Source organism: Triturus cristatus, chromosome 2_2 (genome assembly GCF_964204655.1).
Source record: "Triturus cristatus chromosome 2_2, aTriCri1.1, whole genome shotgun sequence".
In the NCBI taxonomy this organism is placed as follows: Eukaryota; Metazoa; Chordata; class Amphibia; order Caudata; family Salamandridae; genus Triturus; species Triturus cristatus.
Window position 1 is genome coordinate 1,251,118,889 of NC_140582.1, and position 19,272 is coordinate 1,251,138,160.

Below are 19,272 nucleotides of genomic sequence, written 5' to 3' on the forward strand. Positions count from 1 at the left end.
GTCTTAATGGGAGTGGTCAGGCAGCCTTCTCCAGAACAGGACCACTGGACTCCTTTTAACAGAGCAAGTCAGTGAGTGGAGGAGATATGTAGATGTTGGATGTGTCATGAAAGTTAGAGACATTTTTGGGGACAAGTGTAGAACAATGCAACAGAACGATCGCATCACAGAACAAAGTCTTCAATGGCTAACTGTGTTACCCTGTCCAATACTGCAATCGAGACGTATTGGTGACGTACACCACGAGGCCGAAGCTAATGTGCCTTGTTAACGTCTCCAGAATCCCAAGAAGGGAATATAATAATAGGGCAATGTAAGACCCCTGGGGTATTTTTAAATAGAACATATTTACTAGCTTGAAAAAGCAGCTTTCTTCAAAGTGCAGCTGACTATGGCCGCTGAGTGGAATTGGAAGGCTTTGCCTTTCTTAAATATATTGTCAATAAACCACGGGCAATGGTGGGGGCCAGTGGATTTACGAGACTTCGTGGCTGCAATGTTCACTGCAGATGCCACAGTTTCCAGATTTCACCAAAAAGGTGTCTAGCTCAAAATGATGAAAATACTATCACAGAATATGCCACAAAATGTGCATTTTTTGCAGCATTATTTAGGTAGCTTAGCTGCATAATGTCTTTCGTGCCACTGAATCCTAGTAGCGATGCCAATGGCAAAGCACTTCAGAGTGGTTTGGACGCAGTCATGATGATGAAACCCACATTTCAGAGAACCATTACATTTTCCGAATATTTTATAGTTTCCTGTGCAATAAAAAAACCAAAACGTGATGTATATCGATGTCAAGATGAAACAAGCTGAATATGCCATTGATTAGCATTTTTGAGTGGGGCGAAGCAGGTCACAATGCCCCTCCCCTGTTACTTGGAACATATGGTTTTTGTCAAGGTGTTTTTCATGTTTATCTGTATAAAAAGATTTACCCTAAAGTAGGACGCTAGGGGTTACATTTTTGCAGGTAAAACCACACTGAAGAGGCCCTGGGACCATTCTAGTCCTTGGTCCATGTGTTCAGTATTTCTAATATGCAATCTGCGTGTGGGTAGCAGTGGTTCTCATGTAAAGTTTGCTCTACTGTGAAACTGAACTGGACATTTGTTCTGTAGTAATAAATGCCTGCTCAGTAGTAGAGCAGCTCTAAATAACACGTTTTATCTGGTCATGACATATATGTTTATGCTAAGGTACATGATTGCACAATTGGGAAAGCCTGAACGAGTCCAGCATTTGTGGAAAAACAATAACACAAGAAACCCAGGTTATATGAAGAATAAGGGAGGGTCTGATATGTCTTAGTCTAGAACATTTTAAGAGGCTGTACTTTTTTCTTCACATCACTGTGGTTGATTCCAACCTAGTCCCACACAGTCTATTTAAGTACTCATGAAGTTTAATGGCCGATTCATAGGACTCTTTGGGGAAACTATCCCAGAAAGAATTCCCAAAAGGCATGACACCACATGGGCGCTTGCGCTCCTGAGACACATTCTCAGGGTATCTTTGGTATGATTAGGCACAAGAATATATTTTTTGAGCTGAGGTAGGAGGAGAATTCAGGGGTTCAACCACGTCCATCCATAACATCTGAAACTGAACCACTTGCAATGATGCAAGGAGTCATGGTCTGGTCACCTAATTTACGAGACTTCGGGCTCGTTCAACAAATTCATCATAATGTTTCCAGATTTACTCTCCCACTTGAGGCCATTACAAACATGGGACAAATCTTCTCTTTGGTAATCTTGACCCCGAGGTGTCCTGAAAGAAGAACCTTACATGTAAGCATCACAAGGAACAACTTTTAACCCCTTCAGTGCCCCGCCCTTTCCCCGCCCTGTGCCGGGCGTTACATTAGCGGGCGGGGTTCATGACGAGATAGTCTCGTCATGGGCACAGCGCAACCGTGCTCCATGACGAGACTATCTCGTCATGGGCACTGAAGAGGTTAAAAACTACAGCATTAACAGCTGGTGCTGGGAAGGATGGCTCGCTTTATAAACAATCTGCCATTAACACCAGGACCGCCACGTAGGCCTTCATCACCACCCGACTGGACTACGGGAACACTATACGTAGGAATCGCTGCACGCCTTTACGTGCCTAAAGACGAAACAAAAAGCACAGCAAGACTCGTCCTCGAACTCCCCAAATGGACCCACATTACATCACACCTCAAGAAACTACACTGGCTCCCGATCCAGAAGAGATGGCAGTTCAAAATGTGGACCCACGCATACAAAGACCTGCACAGCAAAGGATCAACATATATCAACAATGGCATGACCTTCCACCGAACAGACACCTATGATCGTCCGCCCTATCCCTCACAGACACCCCCGGTATCCACCGTAGCAACAGCAGAGGACTCTTCTTCTTACACCTGTTGTCCCCTACACCTCATTGCTCTGAAAATTCAGGAAGGGACTCAAGACTAGGCCTGGACGGTGAACTTCATTCCGTTCGCTGAGTTTTCTGCGCTCGCGGAGTGCAGAAAACTCCGCTTCGCGATGTGTAGCATTGTTTTTCCCCCGCTTATGATCACGAACGGTTAGTAACTTCGCGAGCGCAAGCTGCTGCCCGGGTAGAATTTATACACAAGCTTGCCTTCTGGAGCACCTCTTACAGCTACTCATGGGGTAGATGCTGCGGTTGCTAGGTATTGCTCACAGCTTCCCCTGGTTAAGACGTCAGAGTGCTCTCTAGCAGACTCAACTACAACAGGGTTCTACCGCAGGTCATCCCAGTTTAGGGAAGTCTAACATGTGGGCCTGATCCCATTGGATTGCTTCATGGGGCTGTGGATGGAAGAGACAAGTCAGCTCTCAATACCCCCACTTCAACCTGCGAAGCATTCTTTCTAGATGCAGGCTTATGAGTGCTAACAGGAACACGAGAGTCAAAGCTTCTTATTCAAGTCATTGAGGGAGATGCTGCAATGCAAGCCAATATTTTGTGCAACACCACAAACCTTAGTACAACTGCTCTCAAAGTTCCAACTGGTCGTTCCCTTCTGTCTGAAACATGTTCACTGCCCAAGTATTAGGAATTCTGGGGCACCTGGAAGAGAAGCGTCCACTCACACCTCCAAGAAGACCATAACTTCTTCAGAAGACACAACTTGTTGCCCCTACTCTACCTCAAAGGCTAGGGTCACCATGTGGACACCTACAGATACTTGAGCAGCCCGTAAGTCTGTTTCTTCATCCCAGTAGTAATCGTTCTTCTGCCCAGCTTGGCATGGAAATGTTTCAGACTTGTACCCGGCTTAGAGACTCTGCTCTGTAATTTCTTCTGGGGTGGAGTCTGTCAGATCCCAGACGATTACTTGAAGTTTACAGCCTGTTTACAAGTATGATCCGGCTTGTGCGGCAGGCCACCAGTTTGGAACTGCTGGTTCACCTCAGTTGGCAAAGCAGCAGACAGTCACGGAGCCTACAGAGTACTGGTACTGAGGGAGATTAGAAGAGAAAGTCACCAAAAAGGGCTCGGTTAGCAATAGGTGAAAGAGTGCAGTACGAGTGTACATCTTCTGAGTCACCAATCCTTCCCGGTTATAGGTACAACCAAACATCCAAGATACACATTTTGTATTCTTTTCAGTTTCCTTGAACTTGAGTCGACACTGGGCAGGGGTCTGGCCAAAGCTGACCAATCAGTGGTTTTCATCTGCATACAGTCAATCAACTGCAGTTTCATCACAGCTTCTGTAGCGCAGAGAGGGAGATGGCCGACTAAACTTTAGGCTTCAAAAACCAACTCATAAGAAGCAACCCATTCTAACACATTCGGTCCCACAGAGTCGTAAGCTGATTCAGACAACAAAATGGAAAGTGGAATCAAGCTCTTAAAATGTGATTTGTTGATATTTTGGAGCAGTTTCCGGTTTTGTCTGGGTAGATATAGTCTGACCATGTTTGTATGTCTGTTTATTGGTCAATAAGCTTCAAAACAATTGCTAATAATTGAAGAGTTGGTTGATTTGATCGTGGGTACCACCACAGAAAGTGATCATAACCTTCTACACTCGACCCTGAAACCCCTGTGGGAGGCACCTCACTGCCAAGCAAACAATTCATTATTTACTCCCACTAGGGAGATAATCCCCTCAAATTGTAAAATTTCCTTGAAATGGCGGAAGATCATTTTGAGCGACACAAAGATCACTGGAATACAAAACGATTTAGTTGTAGGCACACTCACGCTCCAGACCACCGCATAACCATACTCCTGGACATGCCTAAGGCCCACCTGGGCACTGTGAATCAAATTAGTGCATATTTTCAAGCCCCTAACTCAGGGAAACAATCTAGTATCACCACCAAGGAACCATACTCGTGGTATACAAAAAACTGTAGGCAAAAGAGATCGATCCTAGCAGCAGCCATCAAAGATAAGAACCAGCTGCTTATAAAAACTGCTAGGAAGTCCTACAGAGTAGCTCTGCAGGAGGCAAAGCTAGCTTGGGATGAATCACGCTGGCAGCAACTGAAGGAAGCGAGTTTAACCAAAGACACAAATTTGTCCTGGAAATCAGTTACCTGGGGGAGCAAATCAGGCGCATGTGTACCTGCGAACCACATCACAGGCCAAGTATGGCACGACCACTTTAGAAAGCTTTACTCTACTTCAGAGGTCACCACATCTGCAGAGCCAGTCGACTTAAATGGGTACTCGTTAGAAGAAGAGTGTTTTGACTTAGCGGAGATAGAAGTTGCAATAAGTAAAATAGTGCCCTCCAAAGCAGCAGGAGGACCAGATGGCTTGCCAGGCGATCTTTTTCTTGCTGACCCCCCCTAATTGGGCACACTATATTTTACTTCTAGCAAATGCTATAACAAGTGGAGTCCCGCTCCCTGAGTCATGGAGGGCCGCCAAGGTGGTCCCCATTTATGAGAAGAGAGCCAGGGACGATCCCTCAAATTATAGACCTATCAGCTTGATTGATGCCCTGCAGAAGGTCTTTGGCCGAGTCCTTCTCCAGAGGATACAGTCATGGACTGAGAACAGAGCCACCCTCTCCCTGTACCAGGCCGGTTTTAGACCAAAGACTGGAACGATGGACCAGGTTTTCAGACTTCTGCTTTTCCACTGGAAGGTAGTGGTGATTGGCAAGGGCAGTCTTTAGCTCGCGTTCATAGACTTAAGACTGCCTCTGGCCTGGTCCCTAGAAACCAGTTATGGTTAACACTTAGCGAGATGGCGCCCCCCCCCCAATTGTCCTCAAATAGCTGATTCGGCTACATGGGGGCAATCTTGCCCAGGTCAGATGGGGGGGCGCAAGGACAACTAAAGGAACGCATCCCTGTCAATAGAGGAGTTCGACAGGGTTGTTTTGGCCCCCCACCCTATTCCCTCTTTACATGAATGGGGTAGTCCGCTTTCTTCAAGAAGACCCAGCAGATTTGCCAACCCTGGGGGGCAACAAGGTACCAACCTTGTTGTTCGCTGATGACACCCTGCTAATATCTAAGACCCCAGCCGGGTTACTACGCCTACTTAATTGGTTCCAACTTTGTTGTGACGATCAGGGGTTGATCATAAATAGCTCAAAAACCAAATTTATGGCCTTTAACTGTCAACAATCATATAGGAGCAGCATTTGCTGGGTGGGACCTCCCTCGAAAGGATTGACACCTTCGATTATTTAGGTGTCAGACTCTGACAAAATGCCATGGAGGCCCCACCTAGCAAAGATGCTGCTGGGGCACAAAAGAGTGGTTGGAGCGCTGGGAGAAGAACATCGTTTCTCACATTCTAGGTCGTTAGCCCCCGATCTCAAAGTCTATGACACTAAAGCAGTCAGCTCTGCTCTTTACGGAGCAGAGGTTTGAGGATTTGATGAGACTGATGATCTCTGCAGATTGGGAGTATACATTTTTTTTTAGAAATCTGGTGATGCTACCCAAAACCGGCCCTCTTACCCCTTTATTGTTGGATATGGGTAGGCAGTCGATCGGAGATGTAGCTAGGTTACGCCCATTGCTCCTCTGGGCCCACATTAGGCGGACTCCAGAGCTTCTCCCCAATGTTGAAGCCCTTACTGAGATTATCTGGCTATATACCGGCTGTAAAATCGGCTGGATTTCTAACGTCATAGGGCTCCAAGCTCACTGGGAAAGGCAGGAACCACCAAGGAAAGATGAGCTCAAAAGATTGTATTGGGAATGGGTGGACCGACGTGAAAGATGTAAACTTAACTTGGGCAGATTAACAACAGAATTTTGTTTACACAAAAACTAGATACCAGGAGCCCTTTTTAGATATAATCCAGGTCCCTAGGGACAGGATGCTGTATATACATTTTAGGTTTGAAACTCTCTCAGTCCGCGTGACGACCGCAAAATGGCATTCATGTAACGAGATAGTGCAAGACTGTCCATGCTGCAGAGCTCTGTTGGAAAGTATTGCCCAGGTCATGTTCGCCTGCCCGGCATACAACACCTTGCGGGCCAAGTGGCTAAAATCAATCTGTCAGCAACAGGGTACACAAGACCATCAGATAGCCCTGCGCATCCTTAGGTCTGACTCTAGACCCCTTTTTGCTTGCTGCGTGGCAAAGTCTCTTGGCCAGGCATGGCCTATCAGATGGAAAGCCCCCCCCAAGAGTGGCACAGCACCAACTTGGATGGGGCTGTGATGAAACTGTGGCATGATTTTAGGAGCGTTCGGCCAAGCTATAAAATTAGATCTTATGCACAAGCACTTTATTTGCTGATTTCTGCTGCTATTTCAGGAAAACCCAACATTTCTCGGCAAATTGATAATCATATCATCATAAGGATCTTTTATTAAGATGATATTTTATCTAGTTTTTATTTTACTTTTATTGTATGTATATCTTAATGTGGTTTATTGACTTTTAATTAATTGAATGTGATAATTGTATTAAGAGTTGAGGGTTTGATAGCTTCTTTTGCTGTATTGTCTGTTATACAAGTCTCATGTTGTACGTCTTACTTATTCTGCTTGTATTTTTTCTTTAAAAATGTATTTTTTTTATATATAGCTTTTATGACATCTGTCGAATAAAGCTATACAACTACAACAACAATTACTAATAAATGCCTACTAACACAATGTAAGATGAAGTCACATCCGCATCCTATAGACATCCTGAATGGGCAGCTGATTGAACAAGCAGTTACAATGCAATAGGCCATGCAATTGCGAGTTTTTGAGCTATTGGCATTGTAAATGGCAATGCCTTTAATAAAAAATGTAACTATTGGTTTTATAAATGACAAATTAAAAGTTTTGCAAAAGCAATACCTATTGTATTGCAGTGGTGTCCGTGAAGTGGGATCCGGACTCACTATTAAAGTAAAAAAAAAAAAAAATGAAACGAGCGGTGTCCCTGAAGCGGGTGCCGCGCTTAGCATGCATAAACGAATAAAAGCAGCCGCCATTGTCCCAATCAGTGTCAATAAACAAAACAGAGCTCACCCACTTATAATGCAGACCATGTAACAAGCCAAGTAAAAGGTTGTCGTTATGGGCGGTAACAAATGCAGACAAGGCAGTACAAAGAAGGGACTAACAAGCCAATTTACAAATAAGAAGCCGCATTTAAGAAAGACAATGACAAATATAGGCGTAGAGTGGGCGGGGCTTCCACTGCATACTCTATTATAGCATGCCTCGCAGAGCGAGCACCGCATGCGCGCTGCCAATAGGCTCGACTCTTTCCTCATTTTCGACTGCTCTACCTAGTCCATTTCCAATTTAAACTCACGCAGTAGAGTGCTAAAACAGACATTCTCATAGGCAACTAATGCTTTAAACAGGAATTTCCATTGGGGTAGACAAGGGTAGGCACTGCTATTCCTGGCTTAAACTTGGATAACCCCTGCCATTACTACTGTTGGTATGGGAGGGCATGCAGGCAGTAGTAGTACCACCACACAGTATACTGTATGGTTTATTTGCAGTACTTTTCACTCTTTGTCCTTCATTAAGCCCATCTGTAGCAAAAAGGGGATGGATAAGGTAGGAATAATGGATCAAGCCAGTGAAGTCTCTAGGGGTCACATTGACCCTTCCCCCACTGTTGACATTTGGTGAATTAACACACTAGGCATTGGAAAAAATAATTAAGTAAATAAGAATCTGTTAACATTTATAATTACCATGCACCCCCTTGCACAGGATCTGTACCTCCTAACGCAGGAACGACAAATTTCTGCGAAAGGAAAGCCACACTCTATATGTTAATATAGGAATAGATTTTTTCCATTCAAAATAGATTAAAACACAACGCCTGTTTCTGTGGCTTGAGTGTGAACTCCATCGCCTGTGCATGAAAACAACATCTGCATCTTACACAGTGGCCCATGTCTGTCCATCAATGTTGCATGAAACAGTTCTATAGATAAGGCACATTCCAGACATGCCGAACTGGAAACATTATGTTAACTTCGAACACCGTCTGTCGAAAACAATTTTAGTATACATAGGAGGGGGCATTTTATGTCGCAGGCCTTAAAAATAGCCAACAATCTTCTCGGACCCGAGTTTCCCCCTGCCAGCTCTACTGAATCGCTAAATACGCAACGTCCTTTGCCCGATGCAATCTATCTCGAACACTAATTTTATTACTATAATTCTAAATTTTACGTTTTAAATTAATTTTACACAAACGCAGACAGATTGTTTCAATCTATGCACAAGGGCAGCAAATGGAGTTTATTTAAATTTAAAAATATATATATTTTTTTAATCAAGGTTAAAGAGCTGCACATGGGCACGCGTGCTCCGACTACAGTGCTACATTTTCAAGTCAGTCTATTGTTTATTGTGTTTAACAATTTAGAGCATCAAAACTTTAAAGACGTCAATATTCTAATGGACATTTATCACTAAATAAAACTCGTTCATGCGCAAGGGGCATTTATTTTACTACACCCAAAAAAAAAACAAGAAAGCGACAATAAAATTAGTAAACAATAAATATGAATACTGGCTGAAAATTATCAAAAAAAAAAAAGAAACCGAGAACCCTTTTCATAATCCAAAACAGGCTGCTTTCAGTGCATGCTTGTTGTCCTGAGCAAGCCCCCGTGCATCTGTCAGACTATTCTAGCCCCGGGCCAGTTCGCTTTCTTCGCCCCTAGACAGGTTGCTCCCGGCATCGGCAGACTTATCCTACAGCCCCCAACCCTCTTGGGGGAGAATGACCTGAAGCTGACGGACATGACAACAGTGGTGCGCCATGTTGCAACCCCAAGTATGTCGTAAGCCTCGTCACCAAAAAATGTAAATTTGTAAATTTTGTACTTGTATAGCGCACTACTCACCCACAATGGTCTCAAGGCGCTTGTACGAATACCGCTGTGGAACCCATCCTGGCTTTCCCTGTGAGGCGTCCACTCCTGGGCACCCCCAAGGTGGAGGCCAAGCATCCTTAGCGTTGTGGGGGCCGTTGTGGAGATTAAGCAAGCTATTGCCCAGAGTTGCAGAGTGGGACTCCATGATTGGAATAGGCACCGAGGCGAGAATTATCAGGTCCGTGGAATTTTTGAGCCCAAGACCCGCCGAGGCGGGGAATTGAACCCTGGTCCCGGGCTAGACCTCTGCATCAGGGTCTGCCGCTCTAATCATTGAGCCACACTTCTCCACCAAGATTGCGTTTGGAGTGTGGGTCCTGCACAGAAGTCAGTGGGCGGCTGAACAACAATTCAGACTATTCTTTTTCAACTAAAACAGGAATGGACCAACAGACGCACTCAACTTTCCAGCCCGATCTTTCTCAGCAGCTGCCTGTCTTTGGGGGGTAGAGGAACGGGGGTAGAGTTGCTTTTGAAAAAACGGCATGGGGCCAACATTGGCTGCTTCTCTAGGGGAAAATAAGGTGCCCAACCGCTATAATAAAAGTGTGCCGTGCTTGTAAAATAAATGAGTAAATAATAAAGTTTAAAAGGAGCCAAGAGCCAGTTTAGAAGATAATAAAGGAGCGTGCCATAAAATAAATAAATAAATGAATAAGCGCGGCCGCGCTGTAAAGTAAACAAATACTTTACGAATATAAAAGCGGGCGGGTGCTGGGATGTCATGGGTGAGAATATGGGAAGGGCCTTGAAGAAAATAGTGCTCACCAACTTATAAAGCAGACTGTAACACCACCAGTAAATGGTCCAGTCGTTATGGAATGTAACAACAGCAGACAAGGCGGTACCAAGGAGGGATTAGCAAGCCTAATAACGACTCTGAAGCTAGCGTTTACGAAGGAAAATGACACAAGCCAATGACAAATGTGGGCAAAGAGTGGACTGGGCTACCAATGCATACCCTAATGCAGCATGCCTCGCAGAGCATGCGCGCTGCCACTAGGCTCAACCTAAAAATTATTGGTATGGACAAAACGCCTGTTATGATAGGCTTTGCAATTAATAAGGTGACATGACCAAATAGGTATTCTGAAGAAATTATCAACATGAACGCAGCTACTTACTCACGTATTGTAGTCTGTCCTGAAGCCCTGAACCAATTTTATGTGCTGCTGTCGTCGAAGAAGGGACCTGCACAACTAAAAAGAATGAAAAACAGAACGATGAGACAAAAGGCAGCCTCCACTATTTCATAAGGTTATCTTCAGAACATAATGACAACAAATATCAATGACATACTGAGAAAACAGACTGACTGGCAGTGGCATACAACAGATTAAAATAATAAACTCATTCCCCCCAACAGGCTAGCTTTATAAAAGCTATGTCCCCAATTACCCAGGAGGTGGCAGATTCCCAGCGGAATGAAAGTCAGCCAGTACAGAAGTTGTATGCCTCCGAATGCATTGTAGCAGACTATCAAGCACGACAAGGGAAAAACTATGCCTCTAGGTGTGTAAGCAGAAGCAAGGGCGGCCGGCAGCGCAGAAGCAAGGGCTGCCCCGGCAGCGCAAGGGCGGCCCCGGCAGCGCAAGTGCGGCCCCGGCAGCGCAAGGGCGGCCCCGGCAGCGCAAGGGCGGCCCCGGCAGCGCAAGGCCGAAGCAAGGGCAGCCCCGGCAGCGCAAGGGCCAAAGCAAAGGCGGGCCGGCAGCGCAAGGGTCGAAGCAAGGGCGGCCAGCAGCGCAAGGGCAAAAGGAAGAGCCGGGACAGACAACCGGAGAAGAGGAGCTGAGACACTGAGGAGCCGGGACAGAAAACCAGAGAAGCCTAGGGCTGATGAACAAACAACCGGGGGAGCCTAGGGCAGATAGACAGATAGCATGAGGAGCTTGGGGCAGATGACAATGTGGCACATGGATAGGTAACAAGGAGGGTGGGAGAACAGACAGCTCGGGATGTGAGGGCACTTGGGAAGCACACAGTGCCCTCAATAAGTCATGTTTAACAGGTGTTGAAACTGAAAAGCATAGATGTGCATCAGATCACAGTATGTGAAAAGCTTTGCTATATTTCTTGTCATAGCAGTATCTGTGCTGTGACAACACTAGGATTATAGATGTGGTAAATAACGCCAATCTTTGTGGAAAGGGACAACCTGTTTCCACATGTGAATCAATGTGTGCACCTCTGCATATCAGACTTTGAGAACCAAAAATAATGTCACAAATTAACTCACCAAAATCTTGAAGTGCACCATGCGATCCTGTTTCCACTTCCTGCACTTCTGCAGCAGGAGAGTCCTGTACAACTACAGAGAATAAAGAAGGAGTTAGACTGACGATTCAGCAGGAAACACATGGCAACATATACCAGAGTGCTATGTTAGTGACACAGTCTGCGGGTGGCAGAAAACCATAATATACCCGAGTGCTAGGTTAGTGGCACAGTCTGCGGGTGGCAGAAAACCATAATATACCAGAGTGCTATGTTAGTGGCAGAACCACAAGATGTACCCGAGAGCAATGTTAGTGGCAGAGTCCATGGGGGGCAGAACCACCACATATACCTGAGTGCTATGTTAGCAGCACAGTTTGCAGACGGGCAGAACCACAACATATACCCGAGTGCAAGGTTAGTGGCAGAGTCCGCGGGGTGCAGAACCACAACATATACCCGAGTGAAATGTTAGTGGCACAGTCCGCGGGGTGTAGAACCACAACATATACCCGAGTGCTATCTCAGTGGCACAGTCCGTGGGGTGCAGAACCACAACATATACCAGAGTGCTATCTCAGTGGCACAGTCCGCGGGGTGCAGGACCACAACATATACTAGAGTGCAATGTTAGCAGCCCAGTCCCACAATATATAGCCGAGTGCTATGTTAGCAGCAAAATCCTAAGAGGGTGTGAGAAAAGTGCCTCTTTTGACGTGGTTAGTTCCCACTTTTGGCCTGGAAATTGATGTTTCGATTGTAGTGCAAGAGGTCCCCGACAACCAGGTCCCTTGTGCCAGTGCATCTTCACTAAATCTTTTGCACAATTGGCCCTTCAGGCCCCCTGTAAGTCCCTAGTAAATGGTACCTAGGCGATCTGCAAATTAAAACATACACAAGTTATAACTACCTGGGCATCAGGCTATCGGAAGGGGCAAAACCAATAGCCCACGTGAAACATCTAAGAAGCAAGAGGGCCGGCATTATTCACAGCTTGAGACGCCTAAACCAGCGACTTCACAGTCCGACTGCAGAACCCATCTCGAGAGTTCTAAAAGCAAACCTTGTTCCCTCTCTTAACTACCGTCATTTAGTCTTCCCCTGCACCTTCAACATGCTCCTCATGAACCTCTAAATCTCGGCCTACAATAAGGTTCTAGCTCTCCAATGACAGGCCAGGAGAGCCAGAGTAAGCTTGGAGCTGGGACTCATCTGCCCGGATATCACGTGTTCAGGGGACATATTAAAATACTACATTAGTACGTTGCGTGCCCCTGCATTCTCACTGAAAGCTCAAATCAAAAAAATCTTCGAAGAGGGTGGCTCTCCATGGCAGGCCCAGTTGGTAGCAGCTACAAGTCTACTCGAAATATAAGCCCAAAATCTGCTCAATCTGGACATCCCGGCAACAGCCTGGAAAGACAGTGAACACCCAGGTCAAGAGAATATCCTTCGAAAGGGACCTGGAATGTCTACACCACCAATCCAATTTTTCAACACTGGATCCCTCCTATATCCTGAGAAAACCTCTGCCCCATTTCGAGCAAGCTTTGACAGTCCAGGCCCGGAAAAGAATCTCCTACATGAGACTTCTCGCTCTGCCCATTGTGGACTTCAATCCATCCTGGGCCCGGCAAGACAACTCAGTCGCCTGTTGTCTTTATAGTAACCACCATGAATCTTGGTTACGTCTGTTGTGTTGCTGCCCAAAGTTGGAGAGCAGCACTGCCTGGTGCTCCCAATTTGCAGGTCTCACGGTTCTGGATGATGCAGAGAAGTTTCAGACCTATGCTTCTCTGCCAATACAACTCAAACTGTTGCCAGACTAGGGAAATTCATAGACGCAATCCAGAATGCACTGACATAAACCATTAAGACACAAGATGTAATCAGTCGACCACCAAGCAAGAGTGACTAGGACTAAGCATTTTTCAAAATAAAATATCAGTCTGTGCCCACAACATACTCAGAGTCCTGCCTCGGATCACATTCATTATAAATCCCAGGGACACAAGGGAACAAAAAAATAAATTAAAAAAAAGAGATCAAGACCAGGGGACTAAATAAGCTAATCAAGGCCAAGCATTCTGCCACTGGTGTAGGCAAAATGACAGTCAACATGGCACGCTGCCTGTGGACCATGCCAACTAACACTGCCTTAGGTATAGGTAAGTCACCACTCTGGCATGCCTTGCAGGCCTAAGGAAGGGTGCACTATACCACAGGTGTGGATATATATGCATGAGCAGATATGCCCCTACAATATCTAGGTCCATTCTTAAATACTTTAAGTGCCAGGAAAGCTATAAAAAGTACATGGGCAAAGAACCCAACAATTCGGGTTCCCCAGCACCATGAAGCTTTTCTGAACTCAGGAGTGTTTAGTACCAAACTACTTCATCGATCAACCCAAACTGATGCCAGTGTGGGATTTATTAAAACATGTACTCAAAGGGCACCTCAGAGGAGCCCCTTGAAAACCTACCAGCCCTGGTGTGGTCACGGACTGGCTTTAGGCACCCTGCCACCACCACACAGGTTTCCTGGCCTCTTGGGTGAAAGCTTCTGCTCTCTGGGACCAGAGACAAAGCACATCCTGGGCACAAGTGTCACTTTTCCTCCCCCCCAGGACCGGCACAGTGCTTGAGAAGTAAACTTCAAAGGCCTGCGCCTTTGTAATATGACTCCCAGCATCTGCTGCTAGAAGTAGATGGTAGTCCCTGGTTTAAACTCCCACTTTGGGTGGGATAGCGGGCAGAAAATAACCTAGGAAGTGGTACCCACCTCTGCCAACTTCACCCCCAAGGTGGAGGATGCGAGGTGAAGCACATCTTTTAGTCCCTGCCATCTTGAAGATGGGCTAGGACAATGCTCCCTCCCACAGGAGGGTCGAATAATTGAGGGTGTAGTCACCCCAGGTAAGGTGCCCATTGGCCCTACCTGACACTCCCTTAAAACGCCCCTAAAGTTAGTATTTAGGTGGCTCCCCCAGACCCGGAAACTAGTTCCTGACGATCTAAGAAGGCCGAAGACGACACCGTGCAGCAAGCCTGAATACACCTACCGACTTGGCCCCGGCCCTACCGGCCTGTCTCCAGTTTCAAAGGTCCAGCAAAAGACGACAAAGCCTGTCTTGCAGTCAGTGATTTCCAAAGCCAGAGGAGGATTGCCTGATCTTTGATAAAGACCAGAACTACTGAGGACAGTGGATCTGTCCCCAAGAAATCTACACAAAGGACTCTGGTGTCGTCCTACTCACACTGCACTCAACGCCTCCGGCTCGTGTCCAGGTGGCCCACCTTGCACAAAGTCAGGAGATTCTCCTAGAAGTGTACAGGGCTCAACTTAAAACCAAAGTGCTCTATTAGGGGTAGTGTGGGCGAGGAGCCTTAGACCTAGCACAGAGGAGTGTAAGGCATTTATTGCACACACACTAACCAATAATTGACAAATATAAAGGAGATACAGACCAATCTTATAAAAATAAGAGTTGCTTGAGTTTTATTTTAAGACATAGATCTTCGCAAAAAGGTAAGTACTTTTTGCATGAAAAATATTTTAGTCTTTAAAAGTTGACAGTCCAATATTCAAACAGTACAATGTTATCCTACTGAGGAAAACAATAATGCGCTTTCACGGGTAAGTACCCTACTTACAGTTCCAGTCTTCGGGGTGCAAGATCAACAGAGGACAAGGTTCAGGTAAGCACAAAGACGGCAACAGCAGCGGCACGGGAGCGGCTGAGTGCAGAGGTCAAAATCAGAGTTTGGCCGAATGCGTTACAATGAAGACTGGGGGTGCGCGAAGCCATACTGTTTGAAGGAAAGTAGATCGGTTGCTGGGGCCAAGCTTTGGGGGTTCAAGCCAGCATGGGGAGGGGGCACAAAGCAGCACCAAACATACACCACCAGCGGCACAGAGGCGGCAGGTTGCAATTTCAGCATCAGGCGTCCAATGCTTTTCCATGAAGACTTTGCTTTCAACAAACAGGCTTCAGGCGTCACCTTTTAGGTTGCAGGAAGCAGAGGTAAGTAGAGATGTAGTGGGTCGAAGGAGCACCGTCGATTCAGCTGACCAAGGCCCGGAATTTCGGGTGCAGGGGTGCCTTTAGATGTCAGTCTACTTATTGGAGCCGGTCGTGGTCAGACGGAGCCTCTTGATTCAAGCTGAAGGTATAGTCATGGTGTTTGGGAGGGGGTCAGCCAACGATGGACGTAAGGTCAGGATTGCTGGGGAACCTATTCTGAGGCAGTGGTCTACCTGGCTATGGGCTGGAGGCGTTGGGTGCAGAGTGGGCAGGACTCACGGATCCACACGGCACCAGAGTCCTTCGTGTTGGTTTCTTGGTGACAAACGCTGTCCTTGGGAGTGCTGGTCTTTTTTAAAGTTCAGGCAGCCTTTCTTGGGCTTCTGGAAGTTGTTGACGGAAGGTCAGGAGTCATCATCTTGCAAGGTCTTGGAAGCTAGAGACAGGCCGGTAGGCCTTGGGCCAAGTCAGTAGTCTTCAGGCTTCAATCAATCAATCAGTGTTTGTTAAGCACGAGTACTGACCCACGAGGGTCTCGAGGCACTAGGGGCGTCAGGTTCTGATGGGCGCTGAGGTTCAGTCTTAGAGCCAGGTCTTGAGATCCTTCCTGAATTGGGTCAGCGACACGGATAGTCTGAGGTGGAGGGGCAGGGTGTTCCAGGTGTTGGAGGCAAGGTAGGATAAGGATCTAACTACGGTCCTGGTCTTGTGGATCTGATGGACAGGGGAAAGGGCAGTTCGGCAAAGCGGAGCTTTCTGGTGGGTACGTGGAATGAGAGGCGGTGGTTCAGGTATGCTGGTCAGACATCGTGGAGGGCTTTGTAGGCGTGTGAGGAGCTTCGCTGCAAGGTATCGTCTTTGTCCTTCTTAGGTGGCAGGTAACTACTAAACTTAGGGGGCGTTTTAAGGGGGTAGCAGGTAGGGCCAATGGGCACATTACCTGGGGTGACCACACCCGCTATTATGCCACCCTCCTGTGGGAGGGGGCATAGACCTAGCCCTGATTGGTGGAGTCACCACATCTTGAAGACGGAGGGGACTGAAAAGTATGCTTAACTTTGCCTCCTCCACCTGAGGGGTTGAGTTGGCAAAGGTGGGCCCACCTCCTAGCCTTTCAACATTTTCCTGCCCGAAGTTGGTCTGTAAACCGGGGGCTGCTATCTGCTGCTAGCAGTAGAGGATTGGGGTTGCATTACAAAGGTGGAAGGCCTTTGAAGCTTCCTCTTCAAGCACTGGGCCCATCTGGGACGGGGGGAGGAGGGATTGGGAAGGGGGGGGGGACGGTCAGGAAGGGGTGGTGGGAGGTCAGGAAGGGGCGTGGGGGAGGTGTGACACTTCTGCCCAGGATGTGCATTGTTTCTGGTAGCAGTGAGCAGAGGCTCTCCACCCAGGGGTCCAGAAAAATGTCTGTCTTTGGCAGGCTGCCTTAAGCCAGTCCGTGCTCAAACAAGGCTCGGTAGGTTTTCTGGGACAGCTCTGAGGTGCTCTCCGAGTCCATGCTACAATAAATCACATACTGGCATCAGTGTGGGTTTATAGTGAGGAGTAGTTTAGTACTAAACACTTCTGGGTTCCGTGAAGCCATCATGGTGCTGTGGTACTCTAGTTGTCTAGTTTCCAGCCCATGTACTCTCTATGGCTTTTCTGGCACTTACAACATTAAGGATACACCCCAATATTGAAGGGGCCTATCTGCTCATGCAGATATGCCCACACTTGGGATATAGTGCACCCTGCCTCAGGGCTGGCAAGGTCTGCTAGAGGGGTGACTTACCTATATCGTAGGCAGTGCTAGTTGGCATGGAACACTACCTGTGTGCCATGCAGACTGTCATTTTGTATGCACCTGGCCAGGAATTCTGCAGTGGCAGTCTGCATGGCCTAGGTGAGGGATCCCTAGGGGACCCTCTTCAGTACCAATGCCCTTTGTACCCAGGTACCTTTTACTAGGGAATTACAGAGGACCAATTATGGAATTCTTGGAGGGAAGAAGCACTGGCACAGGGGACCAGATTGGCAGGGACCCTGTGCACTACAATCGAAACTAAAGTCCGGACAAAAAGTGGAGGCTAACCACATCAAAAGAGGCACTCTCACATCAATGTTGTTCAGAAACAGAAAGCTCAACATGTTAAAAAGTGTGATGCTCCAGACTCATCCCAAGAAGATTGAGTTGGACTTTTCACTTCTAGGTTCACTAAAAACAACTGCAGCTGTATGAACGTCCATGTCCTTATTTCAGAGGGGGAACATTCAAGACCTGTTCTACAGGCGATTCGCCATGGCATAACGGGTTAAAAAACACACATTCCAATGCATTTTTCTGCATCACCGCACTGAAAGGCAAGTATAGAGCCTCAGTGCCTGCTTTTACTTGTGCTTCTGTGATTAAAATATACATATATTAAGATTTGCTTCCTGTTAGTCTCCAATTTTTCACTCTTCACTTCAAGGCAAGGACACAGGAGCAGAGCCAGGTATCAGAAATTCCTTAAAAAAAAGAAAAACGACATCACCATCGAGTGTGGACACGAGACCAACGTTTTTCAGCCATAGCCTTAAACATATATAAAATCACAGGAAGTCGTAGATCTTCACTGTGTAGTGACTGCTGTGAGCTGGGGATGTCATTGTGCAGGCAAGTAGAGCGCCTCAGCGCCAGCCTTCGGACCCCAGCACAGCTGTGCATGCAGCAGCTCCATTTAGGCTAACCTCCTGATAACAGCACAGCTCTGTGCATGCAGTGTCTCTGTTTAGGCATGATTACAGTACAGCTCTAGGTATGCAGAGACGGTTTACTCCAGCCTTCTGACTAGAGCACATCTCTGCTTACACAACTCGGTTTAGGCTAGCCTGATCACAGTATAGCTCTGCATATGCAGTAGCTCAGTTTAGGCTAGCCTTTGGACCACAGCTCTTCTTATACAGCGGCTCGGTTTAGGCTCGCCTTCTGATCACACCACAGCTCTGCATATGCAGGAGCTTTGTTTATGCCAGCCATCTGACTATAGTACAGCTCTGTGTATGTAGCGTCCGTTTACACCAGCCTTCTGACCACAGTACTGCTGTGTATGCAGCAGCTCTGTTTAGCCTAGACTTCTGATCACAGTATAGCACTGCATATGCAGCAGATCCGTTTAGGTCAGCCTTCTGGCCACAGTGTAGCTCTGCGTATCCAGCCGCTCCGTTTAGGCCAGCCTGCTGATCACAGTACAGCTCTTCTTATGCAGGAGCTCTGTTTATGGCAGCTTCTGACCAAAGTACAGCGCTACATATGCAGCAGCTTAGTTTAGGCTAGACTTCTGACCACAGTGTATCACAGCATATGCAGCAGCTCCATTTACACCAGCCTTCTGATCACAGTACAGCTCTGCATATGCAGCAGCTCAGTTTAAGCTAGCCTTCTGATTACAGTACAGCTCTGCATATGCAGCGGCTCAGTTTAGGCTAGCCTTCTGATCACAGTACAGATCTCCATACGCAGCGGCTCTGTTTAGGCTAGCCTTCTGTTCACAGTACAGCTCTGAATATGCAGCAGCTCAGTTTAGGCTAGCCTTCTGATTACAGTACAGCTCTGAATATGCAGCAGCTCAGTTTAGGCTAGCCTTCTGATTACAGTACCGCTCTGCATATCCTGTGGCTCAGTTTATGTAGGAAACTGGCTCTATATATACACTACACCAAAAAGAG

The 19,272-nt window shown here is 46.8% G+C and overlaps 1 protein-coding gene across 2 annotated transcripts in view; it reads right to left on the reverse strand.

Moving 5' to 3' along the window:
* LOC146863521 (uncharacterized) overlaps positions 1–19,272 on the reverse strand; it is a 120,162-nt gene that overhangs the window by 52,995 nt on the left and 47,895 nt on the right. For both annotated transcript variants that reach the window (XM_085642964.1, XM_085642963.1), the window contains exons 3-4: positions 11,578–11,649; positions 10,466–10,540 (exon numbers count right to left, since the gene is read on the reverse strand). In XM_085642964.1, the coding sequence (XP_085499090.1) occupies positions 10,466–10,540; positions 11,578–11,649 (147 nt within the window). The remainder of the gene's footprint in view (positions 1–10,465; positions 10,541–11,577; positions 11,650–19,272) is intronic.